Source organism: Bombina bombina, chromosome 4 (assembly GCF_027579735.1).
Source record: "Bombina bombina isolate aBomBom1 chromosome 4, aBomBom1.pri, whole genome shotgun sequence".
In the NCBI taxonomy this organism is placed as follows: Eukaryota; Metazoa; Chordata; class Amphibia; order Anura; family Bombinatoridae; genus Bombina; species Bombina bombina.
Genome location: NC_069502.1, coordinates 965,120,002 through 965,137,440, shown reverse-complemented (window position 1 = coordinate 965,137,440; position 17,439 = coordinate 965,120,002). Strand labels below are relative to the sequence as shown.

General features: G+C 36.5%; 1 protein-coding gene across 3 annotated transcripts in view; it reads left to right on the top strand.

Annotated features, from left to right (window-relative positions):
• The window catches only part of RRBP1 (ribosome binding protein 1), a 176,425-nt gene that overhangs the window by 78,508 nt on the left and 80,478 nt on the right, over nt 1-17,439 (top strand). For all 3 annotated transcript variants that reach the window (XM_053711985.1, XM_053711984.1, XM_053711983.1), the window contains 4 exons: nt 1-163; nt 4,857-4,894; nt 7,226-7,316; nt 9,762-9,799. The exon at nt 1-163 is cut by the window's left edge and continues 19 nt beyond it. In XM_053711985.1, coding sequence (XP_053567960.1) covers nt 1-163; nt 4,857-4,894; nt 7,226-7,316; nt 9,762-9,799 — 330 coding nt within the window. The remainder of the gene's footprint in view (nt 164-4,856; nt 4,895-7,225; nt 7,317-9,761; nt 9,800-17,439) is intronic.

The following is a 17,439-nucleotide window of genomic DNA, read 5'->3' as shown; positions in this document are numbered from 1 at the left end:
TTCCTATGAATCTGACAATCAGAAGAAATCTGAAGAACTGGACAGACAAAACAAAAAGGTTCAAGAAGTTACAAGTGAAAATCAACAACTCCTAGAAAGGATTAAATCTATTGAAGCTCTACTGGAGGCAGGGCAAAATAAGGAAACCGAAGACCAAAAACAGGTACAGGATGGAAATTATCTCTATAGCCAATCTGTATTTATGTTCAGTAGATCTGTCCCTTTAAAGGGACACTCAGGTTAAATTACATTTTCATGATTCAGATACAGCATGTAATTTTAAACAGCTTTCCAATTTACTTCCATTAAAAAAAGTGCACAGTCTTTTTATATTTACACTTTTTGAGTCACCAGATCCTACTGAGCATGTGCAAGAATTCAGACTATACGTATATGCATTTGTGATTAGCTGATTGCTATCACATGGTACAAGGGGAGTGGAAATATACATAACTTTGAAATTTGTTATAAAAAATCTACTACTCATTTGAAGTTCAGACTAAGTGCTATTGCATTGTCTTGTTATCTTGCATTTGTTGATTATGCAAATCTAATGTGTTGACTGGTCCTTTAAGTGCAAAATATTTGCATTCAAGTTTTCCTTTCATTCTGTATGTTCATCTGTAAGTAAGGGCTATGAAAACTTACATTATATTTATGCTGATAAGGATACATTTTATATATTCTACAAAAAATCCCAATGGTTTAAATTAGAGTTAATGTTTTGTTATGGGGAAAATATTTTATTATCTGTAGATCACAAAATGTGCCTGCAACCCCTCTAAACTTTTATCTGAAAATACTTTACTTTAAGGACCACAGCACTTTTCAATTTTCTGACCGTTTGGAACCAGTGCTATTTTTACATTTCTGCTGTGTTTGTGTTTATCTGTAATTTTCATCTTACTCATTTACTGTACCCACACATATTATATACAGGTTTTTTTTCTCGCCATTAAATTGTCTTTATAAAGATACGATTATTTTCGTCATATCTTATAATTTAATATATATATATATATATATATATATATATATATTGAAAAAAAATTGATGTTACACATCTACAACCACCAAAAACACCCATGCTAAATAATTTCTTAATTTTGTCCTGAGTTTAGAAATCCCAAATGTTTACATGTTCTTTGCTTTTTTTCCAAGTTAAAGGGCAACAAATACAAGTAGCACTTTGCAATTTCCAAACCATTTTTTTTTTCTTCAAAATTAGTGATAGTTACATTGGAACTCGGATATCTGTCAGGAATCCTTGAATAACCCTTCACATGTATATTTGTTTTTAGTAGACAACCCAAAGTATTGATCTAGGCCCATTTTGGTATATTTCATGCCACCATTTCACCGCCAAATGCGATCAAATAAAACAAATCGTTAACTTTTTCACAAACTTTAGGTTTCTCACTGAAATTATTTACAAACAGCTTGTGCAGTTATGGCACAAATGGTTGTAACTGCTTCTCTGGGATCCCCTTTGTTCAGAAATAGCAGACATTTATGCTTTTGGCATTGCTTTTTGGGAATTAGAAGGCCGCTAAATGTCGCTGCGCACCACACTTGCATTATGCCCAGCAGTGAAGGGGGTTAATTAGGTAGCTTGTATGGAGCTTGTAGGGTTAATTTTAGCTTTAGTGTAGTAGACAACCCAAAGCATTGATCTAGGTCTATTTTGGTATTTTTCATGCCACCATTTCACTGCCAAATGCGATCAAATAAAAAAAAAATGTTCACTTTTTCACAAACTTTAGGTTTCTCCCTCCCTGACCCCCCTCAAACAGCTCTCTTCCCTCCCCCACCTCACAATTGTCACCGCCATCTTAAGTACTGGCAGAAAGTCTGCTAGTATAAAAATCAAAGGTGTTTTTTTTTTGTTTTGTTTTGTTTTTAAATATATTTTATACAAAGTGTAGAATCCCCCATTACCCCCCAATTACCCTGATCCCCCCCCCCCCAAACAGCTCACTAAGCCTCCCTCTCAATCTATAGGCCGCCAGCTGTCTGCCAGTACCCAGTTTACTTACAAATTTGCACTTTTTTATTAAAATAAATATAAACTGCAAATTTTCCGTAGTGTAGCTTCCCCCCCCTCAATACCATACCCCCTTCCAGGATCGCTTTCCCTATCATTCTCTGCACAGTTTCCCTATCCTTGTAGCATAGGTTATATCCCTGCACGCGTGCTCCCGAGCCCTGCCTCCTTGCATGCTCACGGATCAACGGTAACTCGGATCCGGAACAAGCACCAGCGTTAGGCCGTCCACCTATCTCCCTGCAATGGCTCCCAACCACCAACGATCAGCACCATGCTGGCCGATGCAGAGAGGGCCACAGAGTGGCTCTCTCTGCATCGGATGCTTAAATGGTATTACAGGAAGCCTCAATATGGAGGCATCACTGCAATACCCTTAAAGCTGCTGGAAGCGATCATGATCGCTTCCAGCGCTTTAAAACCGTGAGGACGTACAGGGTACGTCCTTGGTCATTAAGTGACATTTTTTTGTAGGACGTACCCTGTACGTCCTTGGTTGTTAAGGGGTTAATCAAATCATATATATTAAATCCCTTCTGTAACTCCAGAAATGTTTAAAACATACTTTCGTAATGAAAAATAAAGTAAAAAGCTAAGAAACTTTTTTTTATTTAAATTAGACTTTGGTACCATTTACATGGTCATGTAGCCACTCTGGGAACATAAAACTCTAATTGGTGAATGTGCTCCATGCAGGTGCTTCATTTACATGCAAGCCCCAAGTCGGAACATGTTGTGATCTATGATGTCATCGTAGAAAATGCATCATGTCTGCAGAACATGGTACATGCAGGAACTGTTTGTACTTTCGCTTTGTAGAGCTGCTTCACATGAGGCTGTTCTCTTCAAACATTGCTGTGCTCTAGCTGTAAGTTTTCCTTAACACAGTGCAGCCAGAGAGAAGTGCTGTTTGAAGACAACAGTCAAATAAGCAGCAAAGTGGTAGCACATTGATTGATGACTGGCTGAAAAGCTGTGACTCATGAATGTAAAATGTTATGACCAATGCATCTTCTTTATTTTTTATTATTATTACTACATTTTTTTTACCTTCTAATTATGCAATGTTTAGACCAAGATCAAAAATGTAAGATATTTATTCAAGAGAGTTTTTAAAAACCTAACCTTTTTCTTTTTTTTTCTCTGCAGCTAATTTGCATGGCAATTGTCAGATGCTGCAATATATTATACAAAGATTCTCCAGTTAATAAACACATTGCAATTGAGCTTTTATTTTAAACTGACCTGCAGAAAAATGTTCACTAAAAATCTCATCCAAGAAAGTATGGGAAAAAACGTCTGCCACATATTGTGTATACAGATTAATCAATATTCTGAAACCTTTTTAAAAACCAAAATAAAAAATCAAACAAAACCGAATTCGGCACAGTGTAGTGGTACAGCAGCCAGCCCACTTTAAGGGACATAAAACAAGTTGGGATAGAGACAAAATATAATATGTAGTTTCATTACTTTACCTGCAAATTTATACTGCAGTGCCTCACCATGGAGCATGCCTAGAAGCTGTGAACTCAGTTGAAATACAATGCCTGTGTCTAAACACTGATAAGGGGGGTGGAGTTGGCTGGTTCAGGCAGCTTAGCTATGTAATTCATTTTGCTTATTTTTGAAAATTGTTTTAAAATCCTAGCCAGCAATTTTTATTATGCAAACAATTTTTAATTAAATAGCCCTTTAGTATATGCACACATCTCAACCTGTTTTATTTCCCTTTAATCATAAAATGTCATTATGAAAAACCAAAAAACTTACTCACACAAGATTTTGGGGCCAGCATGTTACATTTGTCAAGTGTTTAGGTCCGATCAAAATAGCTTTACTCTGGCAAAGTCTTGTCAGTAATGTAAGGTCCCTCAAAGAATTTTTGAACTGCAATCTTTAGCTTGAGAGCTGTTTATCTTGCCATGCAGTGTTCTGGGTTTGAAGAAGACCCTCACATTGCAAATACCCAAAAAAGTCCCCAAAGATTTTGTAAGATTTCTATCCATGTCCGTACATTTTTGACCATCTGGTCTTCAGTCTGATAAAAGTCGCATGTAACCACCAAAATGTTTTGTCAGCTTCTGTGTTGCTTTTATCATTTAGCTGGGCTTTTGGGGTCCTTGTGGACTGCAGCACCTGGATAACGAGTCATTTGAGTTTTACACAGACTTAAAGAGACAGGAAATCCTAAAACATTATTTCATGATTCAGATAGAACATACAACTTTCCAGTTTACTTCTTTTATCACATTTGCTTCATTCTCTTGTTTTCCTTTGCTGAAGGAACAGCATTGTACTACTGACAGCTAGATGAACACATCTAGTTAGCCAATCACATTTGAAAATAGAAGGGAATTTAAAAGTGTCTTAAAATCACATGCTCTATCTGATTCTTACAAGTTTAATTTTGAATTTCCTATCCCTTTTAAGTGTTCTTTATATGCTCTGAGTGCTATTCTCAGAGTTGACATAGAGTTTTAATCGGCAGTATATTGCAAACTATTTTGTGGCTACAGAGCCCCAGGATAGTTTTCCTTGAAATGTCTCTAATGGTGTCAAGAAACCAATTTAGCATATAAGGACAGTATAGGAAAATACACAGTGGCAGAAGTACATAAAACTCACTGCTAGGTATTCTCTGTTCATTTACTAAACTATAAAATCCCCATAAACCAAATGAAAGTAGCTGAAATATAATAAATATATTTGCAGTTCCTTTAATAAAGATTTGTTTTATAAACTATACAGTAAAAGTGTGATATTATATATTTGTTTGGTAACACCTAATTGTTTTTTTGTTTTTGTATAGGAAAGTAAAGAAGCTGAAATTGCACAGTTACAAGCCAGGTAAGGAAACTAGATTATAAATTGCATATTGTGTTCTTTATCCAGTGATTTAACATTTTAGAAACTTTGAAATTAATTGTGATTTTAAATTTTAGATGAAGATTAATATTTTTTGCTTAATATGTCAACTTGTCTCTCTGAATTGTTTCTATATAGAAGTACTGGCTTCAGAGTTCCATCAAGCTATAAATAATATATGTCTGATAAAGGTTGTGTGTGTATAATTTTATATATATATATATATATATATATATATATATATGTAGCCCTCAGTTTACGCCGGGGTTAGGTTCCAGAAGGAATGGTTGTAAATCGAAACCGTTGTAAATTGAAACCTAGTTTATAATGTAAGTCAATGGTAAGTGAGGGAGTTAGGTTCCTGGCCCTTCTCAAAATTGTCATAAGTAACATCTAATACATTATTTTTAAAGCTTTGAAATGAAGACTTTAAATGCTAAACTGCAAACCTAATAAAATAATCACACAACACAGAATATATAATTAAACTAAGTTAAATGAACAAAAAAATTTGCTAAACAGCATTATAAACCTAATAAAATAATCATACAACACAGACTTTACTTGCATTTTTTTGCAAACAGTTCTTTTTATGCATTCCAATCTGGACTGATTTATAGACAGGAAGATCTTGTTCCTTTGAAATCTGCACAAAAGCTCAGGTTTGGTTAAACTGATTAATTTTAGCTTGCTTGGCTTTGCTGCAATACAAGCGGACAGCTCCACCTACTGGCTATTTTAATAAATGCACTGCTTCTCAATGCTTTTCAATAGAAGTCACATGACTGGAAAAAAAGGTTGTTATTCTGAAACGGTGTAAATTGAACCGTTGTAAAACGAGGGCCACCTGTATATATATTCAATGTAAATATTTGCATAGGAAATTAGCACATCTAGGCAAGATTCCCCGCTCGTTTTTCCCCAGAAATACCTCATATACAATGTTACCAATGCACAAGAGAATTCTGGGTAAGACATGCAAATTAGATATGCAAATTCTCAGTTTTTTTGCTTCAAAATACTGTTTTAACACAGCTATCCTTTTAACAGGATTATTGCAGCAAACCAGAAATAATAATCCTGTTAAAAGGATAGCTGTGTTAAAACAGTATTTTGAAGCAAAAAAACTGAGAATTTGCATATCTTACTCAGAATTTTCTTGTGCATTGGTAACATTGTATATGAGGTATTTCTGGGAAAAAGCGAGCAGGGAATCTTGCCTAGATGTGCTAATTTCCTATGCAAATATTTACATTGATTTAATTTTGAGACATAGAGTATTTTAATTTCAGATTTTTATCTCCCCCATAATTGTAATGAATTTTATATATATCTCATAACTCAAAACTTGCACTTTTGAACAACTTTCTAATTTACTGTTATTTAATTTTCTCTGTTTTGTTATCTTATTGAAAATCATAGCTACTGTAGGTAGGCTCAGGAGCAACCAATAATGCACTTCTGGAAACTAGTTGCTGTGAGATGATTTAAGAAGTCTCCTCTTTACGGCTAGGCCCTTAAAAATAAATCAATCATTTTCAAAACACAAAATTTATCTTGAGAAATTTGTTGCTATGTAGTGTTCTTTATGTGTAACAGACGTTTCATTACAATACAAGATCTTATAAAAAAAATCTAAAGATTCTGCATGATTTCTCTTCATGCCAGTGAAGTTCTGAATATCAGACCCACTGTATGTTTTGCCAGCTCCCAGCAGTGCATTTCTGCTTCCTCAACCAAGGATACAAAGAGAATGAAGCACATTTGATAACAGAAATACATTGGAAAGTTGTTTAAAATTGCATGTTCTATCTGAAACATGATAGAAAACTTTTGGGTTTCATGTCCCTTTTAAAGTGTGTTTAGCCCCATTGCAGGGGTTATGTACATTTTATATGCAATAGTGCAATAATAAAATAATCTATTTTTTATTGATTTATTTTTTAAATGAGAAAGCAATCATTTTAAAATGCACAGTTTTTTTTACATTAAATTGTATTTTGGGACTGTATCATCTCAGAATATATATATATGAGTTTGACCTGTATGTCCTTGTTTTATACCAAATGCTATTCATGGTTTTACTTAGATTTATCTACTCAGGTCCATTTGCACTTATTTTTTAGACCTACTACTTTGGTATAATGTAAGAGAACTTCCCTCTTCCTTTGGAATTTAACATCATCCTTTATTGAATAAACTTCTTTTATGTCATTTTCTGCCCTTTCAAAGGCTCTTTTTTTTTTTTTTGTTAATGGTTTATTTTCCGACTTGACTGTTGATACAATTTTTTTTTTTTTTATTTGTCTCCAGAATTCAAGAAAAAGAAACACACATTTCATCCCTAGAAAAAGAAGCAGTCGCACTAAAGGAAACTATTGAACAGCATAAAAATAAAAATAATGTAAGTATCATTTTTGCTTGTTATATTTTTTTTATTTAATTTTTTATAAAGATTCTCCAGATCTCTATATTCTAAACATTTAGGTTATGAATTCAAATTTATATCAAGTAGACTTTAATTCTGTATCTAGGTTGCTGTAATTCTCCCAGCCTGCAATTGCTTAGGAATATTTAAAATAAAAATGTATGCTCGGTAGAGAAATGAATATGTCACATTGATCTTTCAAATATTGCTCTCTTTGTTCTGTGCTCTGCAAGTGGCCAGGCTTGATGTAGTGTTAAAGGGACACAAAGCCCACATTTTTCTTTCATGACAGAACCAAGACGGGCCTGGTACGTACTCAGGGGTTTCAAGTGGTGAAAACGATCGTGACCACTTCCAGTCGTTTTCAGGGTATTGCAGCGATGCCTCGATATTGAGGCATCCTGCAATACCCTCTAGTAAGCAACCGATGCAGAGAGGGCCACGCAGTGGCCCTCTCTGCATCGGACAGCGATGGAGCCGATCGTTGGTGGCATAGGAGGTGGATGGGCGGCCCAATGCTGGAGGGGGTGGGAGGAGTGCAGGAAGCAGTCTGAGTGTTGCTTGCGAGGTCCGGGAGGGGGCGGGAGCAGGTGGAACCGCTACACTATGGCACAAGATGAGGGAGAGGTTAAGATACATGTTGGGAAATAGATCTGGGAGAGGGGTAGGGTATTGAGGGGGGGCAGCTACACTACAGAAAAAAATGAGGTATTTTATTTTTATTTTTAAAAACCCAACAAATTTCTAGCAAACTGGGTACTGGCAGACAGCTGCCAGTACCCAAGATGACCGCAAATAGGTAGAGGAGGGAGGGTTAGAGAAAGTAGGGAAAAAAATGTCTGCCACATATTGTGTGTACAGATTAATCAATATTCTGAAACCCTTTTTAAAAAACAAAATAAAAAAACAAACAAATCAGAATTCAGCCCAGTGTAGTGGTACAGCAGCCAGCCCACTTAAAGGGACATAAAACAAGTTGGGATAGAGACAAAATATAATATGTACTTGCATTACTTTACCTGTAAATTTATTCTGCAGTGCCTCACCATTTAACTCTTTCTTTTTAGTTTCTGAATTGTATAACTCTAACTCCCCCACACATTTCCTTCTATGGCTGTATCTATATTTATTGTTGTTTTAGTAGAATGCAAAAGTGAATAGGGATTATCTGCAGGAGCATGCCTAGAAGCTGTGAACTCAGTTAAAAAAGGGGAGTGGAGTTGGCTTAGTGGAGTGGAGCAGCTTAGCTATGTAATTCATTTTGCTTACTTTTGAAAATTATTTTAAAATAATTGCCAGCAATTTTGAAACCATTTTTTAATGCAAACTATTTTTAATTAAATATCCCTTTATGGATATGCACACATCTCAACCTGTTTTATTTCCATTTCATCATAAAATGTCATTATGAAAACCAAAAAACTCCCACAAGATTTTGGGGCCAGCATGTTACATTTGTCAAGTGTTTAGGTCCGATCATAATAGCTCCACTATGGTGAAGTCTTGTCAGTACTGTAAGATCCCTCAAAGAATTTATGAACAGCAAATTTTAGCTTGAGAGCTGTTTATCTTGATATGCAGTGTTCTGGGTTCGAAGGAGACCCTCACATTGCAAATACCCAAAAAAGCCTCCAAAGATTTTGTAAGATTTCTATCCATGTCCGTACATTTTTGACCATCTGGTCTTCAGTCTGATGAAAGTCGCATGTAACCACCAAAATGTTTTGTCAGCATCTGTGTTGCTTTTATCATTTAGCTTCTATTATCAAATTTGCTTAATTCTCTTGTTTTCCTTTGCTGAAGGAACAGAATTGTACTACTGACAGCTAGATGAACACATCTAGTTAGCCAATCACATTTGAAAATAGAAGGGAATTTAAAAGCGTCTTAAAATCACATGCTCTATCTGATTCTTGCAAGTTTAATTTTGAATTTCCTATCCCTTTTAAGTGTTCTTTATATGCTCTGAGTGCTATTCTCAGAGTTGACATAGAGTTTTAATCGGCAGTATATTGCAAACTATTTTGTGGCTACAGAGCCCCAGGATAGTGTTCCTTGAAATGTCTCTAATGGTGTCAAGAAACCAATTTAGCAGATAAGGACAGTATAGGAAAATACGCAGTGGCAGAAGTACATAAAACTCACTGCTAGGTATTCTCTGTTCATTTACTAAACTATAAAATCCCCATAAACCAAATGAAAGTAGCTGAAATATAATAAATATATTTGCAGTGTTCCTTTAATAAAGATTTGTTTTATAAACTATACAGTAAAAGTGTGATATTATATATATATATATATATATATATATATATATATATATATATATATATATATATATATATATATATATATATATATATATATAATTTTTTTTATATTTGCTTGGTAACACCTAATTGTTTTTTTGTTTTTGTATAGGAAAGTAAAGAAGCTGAAATTGCACAGTTACAAGCCAGGTAAGGAATCTAGATTATAAATTGCATATTGTGTTCTTTATCCAGTGATTTAACATTTTAGAAACTTTAATTGTGAGTTTAAATTTTAGATGAAGATTAATATTCTTTTGCTTAATTTATCAATTTGTCTCTCTGAATTGTTTCTCTATGTAAGTACTTTTCCACAGCTTCAGAGTTCCATCAAGCTATATATAATATATGTCTGATAGGAGGAAATAAAGGTGGTGTGTGTATATAATAATAATAATAATAATAATAAAAAAAAAAAAAAAAAAAAAAAAAAAAAAAAAAAAAAAAAAAAAAAAAAATATATATATATATATATATTCTCAAAAAGAACCCATTCAGAAGTTGTGGTAGGGAAGCGGCACTTACTGGATTTGAAATATAAAGCAAACAACTTTTTATTTTTTACAGTAGTGTTGAAAATAGTACCAAGATGGCCGCAGATAGGTAAAGGAGGGAGGGTTAGAGAAAGTGAAGAAAAAAAATATCTGCCACATATTGTGTATACAGATTAATCAATATTCTGAAACCTTTTTAAAAAACAAAATAAAAAAACAAACAAAACAGAATTTAGCACAGTGTAGTGGTACAGCAGCCAACCCACTTAAAGGGACATAAAACAAGTTTGGATAGAGACAAAATATAATATGTACTTGCATTACTTTACCTGCAAATTAATACTGCAGTGCCTTTTTATTTTTAACAGTAGTGTTAAAAATAAAAAGTTGTTTGCTTTATATTTCAAATCCAGTGAGTGCCGCTTCCCTACCACAACTTCTGCATGGGTTCTTTTTGATATGTAATTTTCCAAGCTCTGGACACCCTGGTAACTGACCATTAAGTGAGAGTGCCTGCCTTTATATATATATATATATATATATATATATATATATATATATATATATATATATATATATATATATATATATATATATATATATATTCTCATGCAAAGAGAGATGCGCTCTACCAGGAATGAACAACAGCTCATCAGCTAGTTCTATAGCGACTTACCACCCGGAAGCAGCCTCTTTTAGACCAGTGTGCTTTTCACAGAGGAAAACTTTCCTGAAGTATATCAGTCTGATCCCGCCAAGTAAGGTCAGTCCAGCCCCAAAATACCAGGTAATTCTCCTCTGAACAAGGAACATGACAACCCCAGACGATCGTTTTGGACTCCTATGTGAAAAGCACACTGGTCTTAAAGAGGCTGCTTCCAGGTGGTAAATCGCCATAGAACTAGCTGATGAGCTGTTGTTCGTTCCTGGTAGAGCGCTTCTCTCTTTGTATGTCTGTATGTATATATATATATATATATATATATATATATATATATATATATATATATATATATATATATATATATATATATATATATTCTCTATCATGACTCAAAACATGCAATTTTGAACAACTTTCTAATTTACTTTTATTTAATTTTCTCCGTTTTGTTATCTCTTATCGAAAATCATAGCTAGGTAGGCTCAAGAGCACTAATGCACTACTGGTTACTAGTTGCTGAGAGATGATCTAAGAAGTCTCCTTTACGGCTAGGCCCTTAAAAATAAATAATTTCTCCAACATTGGTGTGTCCGGTCCACGGCGTCATCCATTACTTGTGGGATATTCTCCTGCCCTACAGGGAAAGGCAAGGAGAGCACACAGCAGAGCTGTCCATATAGCTCCCCCTCTAGCTCCGCCCCCCAGTCATTCTCCTTGCCGCTCTGAACAAGTAGCATCTCCTCGGGGATGGTGAGGAGTTTGTGGTGTTAGTTGTAGTTTTTTATATCTTCTATCAAGAGTTTGTTATTTTAAAATAGTGCTGGCTTGTACTATTTACTCTACAACAGAAAAGTGATGAAGATTTCTGTTAAGAGGAATATGATTTTAGCACAAGTAACTAGAATCCATTGCTGTTACCACGCAGGACTGTTGAAACAAGAGAACTTCAGTTGGGGGTAACAGTTTGCAGACTCATCTGCTTCAGGTATGACTAGTCTCCTTCTAACAACACAGGCTAATGCTAGATGACAGTCATTTTTCCCCTCAGGGAAAATGGTAAGCCATTTTTCTTTCACCTCAGCAAAAAAGATAACAGGCTTCCCCTTTTTGATTTTTATGCTGGTAGACACTGTTAGGGGCAAAATCGATTGGTTTTTATTACAATATCATGGCATTTGAACTGTTTTATAAGCTCATATACACTTGGGAACGTTTTTTATTGATCTGGCATGTTTTAGACACCTAAATCTAGTCAGGAAGGCCCCTTCACTCTAGTTTGCTGAGGGAGAAAGCCTCATTTTGGTGCTTCAGCTGTGCAGTTGATTTCAAGGCAGTGCATGCAGTTTTCATGTGAGAGGGTCCTGTGACTCAGAAATTGACTCCAGAAGGCTTATTTCTGTGGATGATTGACCCCTAAGGAAGGTAAAATGCTGCAGCAATACTGTAGCAGGGATTGTAGTGTATAAAAACGGTTAAATCCAACAATTAGCTCTGGTTTGCTTGTTTTAAGAGCTAGAGTCTCCATATTTGCTGTGCAATACTTTCTAAGCATTAAGACACTGGGGTCCAAATTTCATAAAAATCGGATATTGCCTTCATAGTTTTTTGAACATTCAGAAATAAAGTGTGTAATGTTATTATTTAAAGAGACAGTAACTTTTTTGTTTAAAATCGTTTTTATTGCATTGTTTGCCTGCCTAAATCTGTTTAACATGTCTATGCCATCAGATAACCTATGTTCTGTGTGTGTAGAGACAAATGTGTTCCCCCTTTGAGTGTTTGTGATAATTGTGCCATAGCGTCCAAACAAAATAAGGACAGCTCTGTTACATTTCATAATGTTGCCCAAGATAATTTATCTAATGAAGGTAGTGAGGATAATTCTACATCCTCTCCTTCTGTGTCTACACCAGCTTTGCCCGCGCAGGCGACACCTAGCGCGCCAGTGCTTATTTCTATGCAACAATTAACAGCAGTAGTGGATAATTCTATAGCAAATCTTTTATCCAAACTGCCAGCATTTCAGAGAAAGCGTGATTATTCAGTTTTAAATACAGATAAAAAAAGGATGAACAATCAGACGCTGACGATGCCTTATCTATTTTACCCTCACATCAATCGGAATTGGCTGTGAGGGAAGGGCTGTCTGAGGGTGAAATTTCAGACTCAGGAAAAATTTCTCAACAGGCAGAACCTGATATAGTAGCATTTAAATTTAAGCTAGAACATCTCCGCGCTTTGCTTAAGGAGGTATTAGCTACTCTGGATGACTGTGATTCTGTAGTAGTACCAGAGAAGTTGTGCAAATTGGACAAATTTTTAGAGGTCCCAGTGCACGAAGACGCTTTCCAATACCCAAGAGGGTAGCGAGCATAGTGGATAAGGAGTGGGAGAAGCCAGGTGTACCCTTTGCCCCACCTCCTATATTTAAGAAAATGTTTCCCATAGTAGACCCTAGAAGGGACGCATGGCAGACGGTCCCGAAGGTTGAGGGAGCTGTTTCAACACTAGCGAAGCGCACAACTATTCCTATAGAGGACAGCTGCGCTTTCAAAGATCCTATGGATAAAAATTGGAAGGATTGCTTAAAAAAGATTTTTGTTCAACAAGGGTTCATCCTTCAACCAGCTACGTGTGTTATTACTGTCACTTCAGCGGCGTCCTTTTGGTTCGAGGAACTAGAAAGGTCGCTCCAGAAAGAGACTTCCTATGAAGAAGTCATGGACAGAATTCACGCATTAAAGTTAGCTAATTCCTTTATATTGGATGCCGCTTTTCAAATAACGAAATTGGCGGCGGAAAACTCAGGTTTTGCTATAGTAGCGCGGAGGGCGCTTTGGCTAAAATCCTGGTCGGCAGATGTGTCGTCCAAGACTAAGTTACTTAATATTCCTTTCAAGGGTAAGACCCTTTTTGGGCCGGAATTGAAGGAAATTATTTCAGACATCACTGGGGGTAAGGGCCATGCCCTCCCACAGGATAGGCCTTTTAAGGCTAAGAACAAGTCTAATTTTCGTTCCTTTCACAATTTCAGGAACGGACCGGCTAATAACTCCACTGCCGCTAGACAAGAAGGTAACGCGGCCCAGCCCAAACCCGCTTGGAAGCCCATGCAAGGCTGGACCACCAATGTTGGAGAAAACAGAATTTATGCTTACCTGATAAATTACTTTCTCCAACGGTGTGTCCGGTCCACGGCCCGCCCTGGTTTTCCTAATCAGGTTGACATTTTTTTTTTGTCTTTATACACTACAGTCACCACGGCACCCTATAGTTTCTCCTTTTTCTCCTAACCGTCGGTCGAATGACTGGGGGGCGGAGCTAGAGGGGGAGCTATATGGACAGCTCTGCTGTGTGCTCTCCTTGCCTTTCCCTGTAGGGGAGGAGAATATCCCACAAGTAATGGATGACGCCGTGGACCGGACACACCGTTGGAGAAAGTAATTTATCAGGTAAGCATAAATTCTGTTTTTCAAAACACCAATTTCTTTCTTAAGACACGGTGAGTCCACGGATCATCAATTGCTGTTGGGAGTTCCTTGGAACTTCAGATTGGCTTATCTCTTTCCCCCATTTACTCTCCTCCCGCGAGTCATCGCTGGGATAAAACCAGAGAGAGCGTCAGTGATTCTAATAGCTCCTGCGTGGCCTCACAGGATCTGAATGCAGATCTAGTAGAAATGTCTCTACCACCGTGGAGACTACCGCTGAGGAAGCACCTTCTGCTTCAGGGGCCCTTCCTTCATCCAAATCTTGTTTCTCTGAAGCGGACTGCTTGGAGATTTTACACTTGATCCTAGCTAAGCGTGGTTTTTCCGAATCGGTCATTGGGACCATAGTTCAGGCCCGTAAGCCTTTCACTAGAAAGATTTACCATAAGATATGGCGTAAATATCTTTATTGGTGTGAGTCTAAAAGATATTCTTGGAGTAGGGTAAGGATCCCATGGTTCTTATCTTTTCTCCAGGAAGGCCTGGAGAAGGGGTTATCTGCTCTATCTTTTCTGTTACACAAGCGTCTGGCAGAAGTTCCAGTTTGTCAGGCCCTGGTCAGAATCAGGCCTGTGTTTAAATCTGCTGCTCCACCTTGGAGTCTTAATCTTGTTCTTAAAGTTTTGCAACAGGCTCCGTTTGAGCCTATGCCTAGATATTAAGTTATTATCTTGGAAAGTTTTGTTTCTTCTGGCTATATCGTCTGCAAAGCTAAGAGTTCAGAAACCCTCCAAGCAATGTGACTCTCCTTATCTCATATTTCATGCAGACAAGGCAGTTCTTCGTACCAAGTTTGGTTTTCTTCCTAAGGTTGTTTCGGATAGAAATATCAATCACAAAATAATTGTTCCTTCTCTCTGTCCTAATCCTTCCTCTCACAAGGAGCGATTGTTAAATAACTTAGATGTTGTGCAGACTCTTAAATTCTATTTGCAGACTAGGAGGGACTTTCGTCAGTCTTCTGCATTGTTTGTTTGCTTTTCTGGAAAACGTAAGGGTCAGAAAGCTACTGCCACTTCTCTTTCTCTCTGGTTGAGAAGTATTATTCGTTTGGCATATGAGACTGCTGGACACCAACCTCCTGAGAGAATTACAGCTCATTCCACATGGGTGGTTTCTGCTTCTTGGGCCTTCAACAACGAGGCCTCTGTAGAACAGATTTGTAAGGCTGCGACCTGGTCTTCTTTGCACACTTTTTCTAAATTCTATAAATTTGATACTTTTGCCTCGGGGCTTCTTTTGGGAGAAAACAAAAAGAATGCTTACCTGATAAATTTCTTTCTTTCTTGACACAGTGAGTCCACGGCCCTCCCTTGTTTTCAGACAGTTTTTATATAAACCTCAGGCACCTCTACACCATGTGTCATTTCCTTTCTCTCCTTTTCCTTCGGTCATGGGAAGGGAAGTGATGCTTAACAGCTTTGCTGTGGTGCTCTTTGCCTCCTCCTGCTGGCCAGGAGTGATATTCCAAACAGTAATTGATGATCTGTGGACTCACTGTGTCAAGAAATAAATAAATAAATTTATCAGGTAAGCATAAATTTTGTTTTTATCTAGAGAAATTTGTTTGTTGCTATGTAGTGTTCTTTATGTGTAACAGACTTTCTTTCATTACGATACAAGATCTAAAAAAAAAAAGATTTTGCTTGATTTCTCTCCATGCCAGCAAAGTTATGAATATCAGACCCACAGTGTTTCGCAAGCTCCCAGCAGTGCATTTCTGTTCCTTCAACAAAGGATACCAAGAGAATGAAGCAAATTTGATAACAGAAATAAATTGGAAAGTTGTTTAAAATTACATGTTCTATCTGAAATATGAAAGATAACTTTTGGGTTTCATGTCCCTTTTGCAGGGGTTATGTACATTTATATGCAATAGTGCAATAATAAAATTATCTATTTTTCTCCTGTTAAGTGTGGTCAGTCCACGGGTCATCATTACTTCTGGGATATTAACTCCTCCCCAACAGGAAGTGCAAGAGGATTCACCCAGCAGAGCTGCTATATAGCTCTTCCCCTCTACGTCACCTCCAGTCATTCTCTTGCACCCAACGAATAGATAGGATGTGTGAGAGGACTGTGGTGATTATACTTAGTTTCATACCTTCAATCAAAAGTTTGTTATTTTATAATAGCACCGGAGTGTGTTATTCCCTCTCTGGTAGAATTTGAAGAAGAATCTACCTGAGTTTTTTCTATGATTTTAGCCGGCGTAGTTAAGATCATATTGCTGTTTCTCGGCCATCTGAGGAGAGGTAAACTTCAGATCAGGGGACAGCGGGCAGATTAATCTGCAAAGAGGTATGTAGCAGCTTATTATTTTCTGACAATGGAATTGATGAGAAAATTCTGCCATACCGATATAATGTAAACTCAGCCTTAAATGCAATAGCAGCAACTGGTATCAGGCTGTCATGTATGTATATTTTACACTTCAGTATTCTGGGGAATGGCACTTCACTGGAATTATACTGTTTGCATAAGACTTTAGCCTAATTTGCAGGGACTAGCAACAGGCTTTTTAATAACACTTAATTTATTTAATGTTAAACGTTTTTTGCTGGCATGTAAAATCGTTTAATTTTCTGAGGTACTGGGTGAAAAAAAAAATGTTTGGGCACTATTTTTTTCCACTTGGCAGTCGTTTTATTTAATTTATGACAGTTTACTGATCTCTCTCACTGTTGTGTGTGAGGGGGAGGGGCCTTTTTTGCGCTTTTGCTACGCATCGAAAAATTCAGTCAGAAGTTCATTGTCTTCCCTGCATGATCCGGTTCATCTCTACAGAACTCAGGGGTCTTCAAAACTTGTTTTGAGGGAGGTAATCACTCACAGCAGAGCTGTGAGATTGTAGTTGACTGTGATAAAAAACGTTTATTTCTGTATTTTTTTTCTGCTATCAGGGTTAGTTATCCTTTGCTAATGGGAGCAATCCTTTGCTAAAATTGTGTTTTTACAAAGATTTGATGCTATAACTTTTCAGTTTATTAATTTTCAACTGTCATAACTTTTTCTGTGCTTCTTATAGGCACAGTACGTTTTCATATTATAGTAAATTACTTGAAAAGTATTTCCAAGTTGCTAGTTTATTTGCTAGTGTGTTAAACATGTCTGATTCAGAGGAAGATATCTGTGCTATAT